Source organism: Sorex araneus, chromosome 7 (assembly GCF_027595985.1).
Source record: "Sorex araneus isolate mSorAra2 chromosome 7, mSorAra2.pri, whole genome shotgun sequence".
Classification (NCBI taxonomy): domain Eukaryota; kingdom Metazoa; phylum Chordata; class Mammalia; order Eulipotyphla; family Soricidae; genus Sorex; species Sorex araneus.
The window spans coordinates 77,449,671-77,457,903 of record NC_073308.1 but is presented as its reverse complement, the minus strand read 5'-3'; the positions used below and the strand labels follow the sequence as shown (position 1 = coordinate 77,457,903).

General features: G+C 45.8%; 2 protein-coding genes across 2 annotated transcripts in view; both read right to left on the bottom strand.

Annotated features, from left to right (window-relative positions):
- Positions 1 to 27: 27 nt before the first annotated feature.
- Positions 28 to 7,447, bottom strand: CCNA2 (cyclin A2). Its single transcript, XM_055144270.1, has 8 exons — positions 7,155 to 7,447; positions 6,451 to 6,688; positions 4,426 to 4,538; positions 4,043 to 4,266; positions 3,208 to 3,415; positions 1,985 to 2,098; positions 1,085 to 1,218; positions 28 to 550 (listed from the first exon to the last, which is right to left on the bottom strand). The coding sequence occupies exons 1-8, from the start codon at positions 7,347 to 7,349 to the stop codon at positions 502 to 504; spliced, it is 1,275 nt and encodes a 424-aa protein (XP_055000245.1). The 5' UTR covers positions 7,350 to 7,447; the 3' UTR covers positions 28 to 501.
- The window catches only part of BBS7 (Bardet-Biedl syndrome 7), a 51,231-nt gene continuing 49,573 nt past the window's right edge, over positions 6,576 to 8,233 (bottom strand). The window contains exon 20 of the mRNA XM_055144267.1: positions 6,576 to 6,688. The gene's annotated coding sequence lies outside the window, so the exon portion shown is untranslated. The remainder of the gene's footprint in view (positions 6,689 to 8,233) is intronic.

Below are 8,233 nucleotides of genomic sequence, written 5' to 3'. Positions count from 1 at the left end.
CATTTCAGTAAAGCATAAAAGTAGTAAAAAGTAAAATAGTAAAAATGTGCAGAAAGAGTGAAAAGAATCTTAAAAGATCTTCATAAGTGATGGTTGCTCAGTGCTGAAATCAAGTACGGGTTCATTTCAGATAGATTATACCCAAGTCAGCAAACTGATCCAGTTGCTTAGGAAAATATGTGCTCTAATACTTCTCAATAAAATTCTACTCAAATTAAATTTGACTTATTCCAAGTTTTCCAAATCAATTTATTAATTTTTGTCATCTTGACAGGTGTCATTAATATTAATAAAACCACTTAAAATTAGCCAGATATCAAAGATAAGTGACATGTACAAAAGATACACAAATTAAAGCCATTTAAAAAAAGCAATAGATACCATAATTTGTACTTGACTATAACTTCAGTATTCAGAAATGATTGTAAAACTTAAAACCTCAAATAAAAACTGTACATCATATACTTTGATTTACACCTTAGGAAACCAAGATAGCCTCTGTCACACATTTAGTGTTTCTGGTGGGTTGAGAAGAGAAACACCATGATACCTGCAAGTAAGGGGGGGGAGAAATCTGTATTAGGAAACAGTGAGAAAATCATAAGCTTATATTAGAATCTCAAAAATGTCAGTTCTTGGGTCCAGGTATAGTTCAGTGATAGAGCAATACCTGACTTACAGGCATGAGGCCACAAGTTCAAGCCCTGGCATTTTCCACATGCCAGATGCTACCCTGATAGCAAACACGTCTGGGATCCCTGTTACCCAAACCAGGGTCTCTGGCAAGCTGCAAGTGAAACTGTTCATTGACTAACAAAGGGAAGGAAAAGTGACGCTTCTCTCATTGACCACCCGAAAGTACATGTATGCCCATGCCTCCTTTCACATCCCCAGCAGATGTAGGGCAGAAAGCATCTCATTACTACCTAAACCAATGTGGCCTGCTGATCAGTGACCAGGTGCCCAGGGATTGAACCTAGGCCTCCTCCATGCATAAGCATGTGCTCCAACTTTTTGAGAAATGTCAAGGACCCCCGACCCACGGTTTTTGGAAAAGCAAGATTGTTTAGTATGTGATTCTTACTTTGAGTGTTTGTACTTTTCTCTTATTGACTGTTGTGCATGCTGTGGTGCTCTGAGGTAGGTCTGGTGAAGGTCCATGAGACAAGGCTTAAGATTTTCCAGAGTATATCCAGTCTTTTGAACCAGTGATTCAGGCTATAGAGAAGGAAGCAGAGAGACAGTGAATTTTGTTTACTAAAACCTAAACACAATGGGTATTTAGCATTAAATTGGAGTTTGAAATTCCAGTACTAGAATTAACAACTCCATTTAACAGGCATCTCATTTAGCTTTTATTCCATTTATCTCATGCCAGTTTTTTTTTTTGGGGGGGGGTAGTGGGGGGAATATAACCAGTGATGCTCAGGGGTTTCCATATGGGATGCCAGGGAGCGAACCTGGCCATGTGCCAGGCAAACAAATGCCCTCCCCGATGTGCTACCACCCAGGCCCCTCTCATGCCAGTTTTGATGGCCTTTTCCTCCTTTCCCTACCAGCAGGGAATTCTTTAAACAGACCTTTCAAATCAAAACCTTGTGACCTTACATACTGTTAAATAGAAAGTCACTTTAAGCAATGATATAGACATTATAACATTATAGCCATTATAAATTTTCCCAGTATAAGTTCCTTGATAGTTGTCTTGGACCTAGCTTCTTAAATTGTGGGTCACAACCCCACATGGGGTAGCATAAAAAAGTAAAACTAAAAATCTGACAAGAGCAAATGAGTTTTGAACCTCCAATGACCAAAAATTATTTCAAAATCAATCACATTAGATATAAATCTAAGATGTGTCTGGTAGGGCTCACCCAAGTTCTTCGGCAAAATGAGTGGAAAAAGTTTACAGAGTCCTGTTCTAGGGACTTCATTCTGGCATTAGCATTACATCACTGGGAATAGGCAAAGATGTGATACATACCCAACTTTGTCCTGTGACAGTGTAGAGTGCTAAATGAAAGGCGGCTCCAGCAATAACGGATGGCAAATACTTGAGGTATGGCTCAGCATCTATCAGACTTAACTCTCCCAGAAACTGGAATGAAAAATGCATATGATTTATGATCACAAGAACTCTAGGATTTAAATTTCAAGTCCTTAGCATGTGATGTAGTTTTTTTTAAAATCTGTCTTTTAAGATCAGCTCTATAGCAACCAGAGGGAGATAAATTACAATAGCTCAACTTTTAATTTCATCCACTATCTTTTTATCGCTGGATTGATAAGCACAGTGGGTAGGGCATTTGCCTTGCATGTGGCCGACCCGGGTTCAATTCCTCCGTCCCTCTCAGAGAGCCCGGCAAGCTACCCATGGTGTATTCAATATGACCAAAACAGTAACAAGTCTCACAATGGAGACATTACTGGTACCCACTCGAGAAAATCGATGAGCAATGGGAGGACAATGATACAGTGATCTTTTTAAAGATTTTGGGCCATCCCAGCTGTGCTCAGGGCTTACTCCTGGCTCTGAACTCCTAATGGGCTCAGGGACCATATGGATGCTGGACAGTAAACCCAGGTCACCTCTTTGTAAGGCAAGTGCCCTAGTCATTGTACTATTGCCTCTGCCCTTTATTCACTATCTTAATGTTTTTCCTATATTCATCTTATATTTGTTCCTTTATCTTTTTTGCGGGGGAGGTGAGTGTGTGATAGGGAGCTTTCCCAAGCAGTGCTGAGATGACCCATGGGCCAGTTAGAGCGATTCTTGGCCAATGGGCTCGTAGTTTAATGAAGGGTCCAAGATGGAGATGCTGCTTAAGGCCCCCTGATGGTAGTGTGGGATCTCCAGGGCTGCACTCATTGGTGCTCAGGAAACACCTGGTACTGGGGATTGAAGTAGGAAATCAGTGTGCAATGCAATGCAAGTGCCTTAACCCCCGAAGCTATCTCTGGTCTTTTTTTAATGATTCCTACAGCAATTATTCTGATTGCCATCTTACAAGACTCGACACCATCATTCTTAGTTTTTGTCAACTTAAATCGCCTTTTGCAAAGGTAGGCTTTCTCTTACTGCAGAGCATCAGCTAGCCAGAGAATAATGAAAGAATCCCCTCATCAAAACTGCATAATAAAATCAAGGTTTGTCCCTAATTATCATTATATCAAAGAATATTATTCAATAAAATGAAAAGAACTTACCATTGCTAAACTTTCAACTTTGCAGTTTGCTGACTGCTGGTGCAGAAAGTATTGGGTAAGAAACTGATTTACTGTTGGTGCAGCTAAATCAAAAGCAAGGACTTTCAGAACTAGATGCTCCATTCTTAGGACTTGTTTCTTGGTATAGGTATCATCTGTAATGTACACAAATTCTGCTACTTCGGGGGGATATATTTCTTCAAACTTTCTACAATAAAAAGGGTTTTTAGCAATCAGTCCCCAAACAAGCACACTTACTTACCCCAACTCTAATTCCTTTAAGCACAATGCAGAGAGCCCAAAGTCACTCTCCAGCAACCTGCACCCAGTGACAGGCGACCATTTCCAACAGAGAATAGTACATTTTTCATGTTTTTTAAGTTCAACAGGGAGATTAACTGGCAGAAAACACTAGGAACCGATCATTTTAGTTCTTGTTTTGTTTTCTGGATCACATCTAACAGTGCTTAGGACATACTCCTGGCTCTGTTCAGGGGACCACATATACGGTACAAGGTATTGAAACTTTGCTGTATGCAAGGCAAATGCTTCACCAACTATACTATCTCTGGCACACAAAAAATAGTCTTTTAAACGTACATAAACTAGTCCTAGTGTGTGTGGAAAATGTAGCCAATAATCATGTTCATTAAAGGACCCACAGTATACACATCTGGGAAAACTAATGTCCTAAGTATTTTAGCCACAAATGTTACCCGAAAGCAGGAAATTACTTTGTGTGGTGTGCTAAAGCTTCACAAAGTTGATAACTATCATTTCTTCCCTATGCAGAAAAGTAACAGTCAATGAATCCAACAAACCAAGTTGTACTTACGAGGCTAACAGCATAGCTGCAGTGCCCACCAGCTGAAGTTTTCCTCTCAACACTGACATCGATGAAAGGAACCTATCAATATAGTTCACTGCCAAATGCAGCGTCTCATTCTGTAGTTTATATTCTTCTCCTACTTCCACTAACCAGTCCACAAGAATAGCTCTCATACTGTTTGTGATGTCTGGCTGTTTCTTCATGTAACCTACTTTAGGCTTACATTTAACCTGTTGAGAAAGTGTTAAAATTGAAATAAGATTTTTTTACCATTAGCATAGATTCTATGTGCTGGAAATTGCAAACTTGACATTAACAGCTACAAATATTAAACAATCTGTCAGCTTCATTCTTCTAGATGAAACTACAAGAATGGAAACAGTACTTACCTCCATCTCCCTAAGGTATGTGTGTATGTCCTCGTGGTAGTCTGGTACATCATTCACATTCACTGGTTTTTCATCTTCCAGAATAACTGACATGTCCATAGTGTGTGGGGACTCTGGGAGAAGTCAAAGTGTGATCAAGTTCTTAGTTATTTTCTACTTAACAGTGAAGTGTGGATGCCCTTAGCAGAAACCCTATGATCAATCAAAACATTCACTTCATCCAACTGAAAAAGGGATTCTCACAACAGGGCACAAAGCATACCTCACCATGGTTTTGTGCCCTGTACACATTATTAAAAAACGACTTTAGAGTGACTTTAATAATAATTTTTAAAAAAGCTATTGGCTGGGGGCGGAGCGATAGCACAGCGGGTAGGGCGTTTGCCTTGCATGCGGCCGACCCGGGTTTGATCCCCGGCATCCCATATGGTCCCCCAAGCACCGCCAGGAGTTAATTCCTGAGTGCAGAGCCAGGAGTAATCCCTGAGCATCGCTGGGTGTGACCCAAAAAAGCAAAAAAAAAAAAAAAGCTACTGGCCACCCACAGTAAATGAATTTGAGGATGAGCTATCAGGACAGAGCCAAAACCCAAGTTTGGCGGCTTTAGCTCTGTCCTCATGTATGCAGATCCCAAAGACAGACTCATCAGGACTCAAATGCTCACAAGAGAGTTAAGATCTGTCCCAAAATCTATACAAAAACTTACAAATTATTATTTTTGGTCAGGGGGCCATGCCTGGCAATGCCTGGGGGATAATGTGGTGCTAGGGATTAACCTGGAGCCACACCCTCTGAATAATCCCTCCCGCACACATGATCTTGAGAGCTTGTTAGGAGGTTCTAGCAGGGGAGCGCAGCTACTTGGATACCCTCGACAGAGGACTGGTCTGTCTCTGTTCGGGGAAGGCCATCCTCTTCGACCGAGCGCACAGCTTGGGAGGGACGCACATGGAGCGGTGAGGGAGAAAGAGGACACCCACCTAGCCAGCCAGATCAGCCGGATCAACCCTGGTGATCAATGGGGTGACAGATGTCGCAGCCAGATCGCCCTCTCATTCTTGTCCCTCTCGGAGAGCCCAGCAAGCTACCCATGGCGTATTCAATATGCCAAAAACTGTAACAAGTCTCACAATGGAGACATTACTGGTGCCTGCTTGAGCAAATGGATTAACAACGGGACCACAGTGCTATACACGTGATCTTATTTACTTTCCAGCTACTTCTCTCATCAATGTAACTGAATTGAACTGGATTGGATTTGGTGACCTGCAGAGCTGACTAGAGAGCTTTATTTTAAAGAAACAGTACAAACCAGGCAGCATGGTCTGCAGCAGATACCCAAGTGCAAGTCATGATTCAATTATAGAACAGGAGGACAATGTCCTTCCTACGTAATCAAACAGCCTTTTGGGGTGGGGGGGATGGAGGGGTGGTGTCATGCCCATTGGTGCTCAGAGCTTACTCCCAGTTCTTGTACGCAGAAATTCCTCCTGGATGGGCTCAGGGAACCATATGGGGTGCCAGGGATCAAACCTAGGTTGGCCACATTCAAGGCAAATGCCCTCCTAGATGTTTTATTAAACTGCTTTTATTGAAACAAATTTTAAGTTTGCAGGGGTGTTACATCTCACAGTATTTAAGGCTACACCCTCACAGACCGCTCTGAATAAAGTGCTGGTACAAAGTGAACAGTGACTACAGCACCAGCAACAAAAGACATCTAGAGTTAGAGTAAAACAAAACCCACAAAACCCATTCATTAATTACTAAGGATCAGCTAAGGAAGTAATTTTTTGGATTGATTTGGGGCCACACCCTGTGGTACTAAGGGGCAACTCCCAGGCCCAGATGGAGTGGTGTTATTCCTGAATGCTCAAGGGCTGACCATGTGGTAGCAAGAAGAGAGCCTGTATCCCATGGGGGATCTTTCCATCCATTTGGTAGTATTTCTTAAGATGCAAAACACTGCTAATTGAACCTACTAAATAATGATTACCTAAATTTGATATCTTCCCTAAAACTTACCAAAACTACCATCCATTGGATAATCAAGAGGTACCAGTGGTTTTCTTGGTCCAGGTAAACTAATAGCTGAATTAAACGCCAGGATATCTTCGCATTCTTTCTTGGGTTCATCAGGCCTTTTCTGTGGCTCTTCTGCTTCATCCACGTGGATGGTGAATGCAGGCTGTTTACTGTTTGCTTTCCAGGGAGCAGCAGTGACTTGCTCATCGTTTACAGGAAGATCCTTAAGAGGTGCAACCTGAAAAGAAACAGAGACCTAGCTTTGAGCCATCGCATGGAAGTTTTGCTTTCTTTCCCTTGTGCGTCTCAGCCTTTCCTTTCAGTTAAAAAGCCAAGTCCAGACAAGCCTCAATGGGTAGAAGACAGAAAGGGACACTGCCGTCTATCACAAGCTTCTCCATAACGGTCGGAGATACTAAGCGTAAAAGGAACCAAGGCAGAGTGGCAGGCCCAAAGCGGACATTTAGGGAAGGGATGACAAAAGAAGGCTGTCGGGTCACCACTTTCACCCCAGGGTGGAACACAGAGCAAATTCGGCTAAAATGGCGGAATTTTACAAAAAGTAAAGTTTGTTTTTTTCACACCCTCCTACAGTGAGGCAGCCTCCCAGCCCAGGGGAGCAGGGGGCCGGGGTCTGCAAGGAGGCAGACCCGTGCAGAGCAGGGCGAGCCCGCGCGCCCAGCCCGCCCGCCCGCCCGTCTTACCCGGCGCGCCTTGGGCCTCTGCAGCTGCGGCGGCGGCGGCGGCGGCGGCCCGCGCAGGCTCCCGGCCTTGAGCACCGCCAGCGCGGCGCGGGTGCGCGGCTGCGGGGCGGGCGCCCGCGCGGGGTCCACATTCTCCTGGTCCTCCAGCGCCAGCAGCGCCGAGCCCGCCTCGCGGGCCGCAGAGCCGCCCAGCATCCCCGCTCCGGGCGCCGCCTGCAGCCGCGCCCCGCCGCCCCGCCGCCGCGACCCGAGTGCGCGCCCCGTGATCGCGAGCCCGAGCTGGAACGCGGCGCGGGCCGGAGCCGAGACAGCCAGGAGCGAGCCGCCGCCGCAGCCCGGCAGTCCGCGCAGTTCAAGTGTCCCGCGACTATTGAAATGGACCAATCCGGGCGCTGCGACCGTGACGTCACTCCGGCGCCGCGCTCGTAAGCGAGCGAGGGCGGCGCGAAAACCGGGTGTGGGAGGAAACGCGCCTGCGCGCGGGGGGGCGCGGCGGGGCGGCGGCGAGTGCGCCTGCGCGGGCCGGGGCGGGCCGGGGCGGGCCGGGGCGGGCCGGGACGCGCCTGCGCCGCTGTGACGCTTGGGGAGCGGGCCTGGCCCAGCCCACTGGGTTTCCACCCTGCCCGCCCGGGACGCAGCGCTGTCCCTGACTGTCCCTGACACGTGGACGGCCGTTTATCCTTAGCCGGCCATCCTCCAAGTTTGCAGACAACATACAGCATCCACTGCAATTCCGGAGGCCTACATACGTCGTGCCTCATTAAGAATTAAGGGTCGTGTGAAAAGACCGAGTTGGAACTTGGCAGCAGCGGCCACAGAGAGTACAGCCAGTACAGCGTTTGCCTTGCATCCCCATAAAACCCCCGCCAGGCGCACCAGGAGTGATCTCTGGTGCGCCTAGTGATCTCTAGAGCCAGGAGTAAGCCCCGAACACTACCAGGTGTGGCCAAAACGCCAAAAGAAATAAAAACAAACCCAACTAAACAAAAACGTCCTGTCTAGCTGTGCCTTTAGCAAATTTTCACATTACTATTATACAGACAAAAAAATATATTTAAGCTACTGTTTTTAACATATGA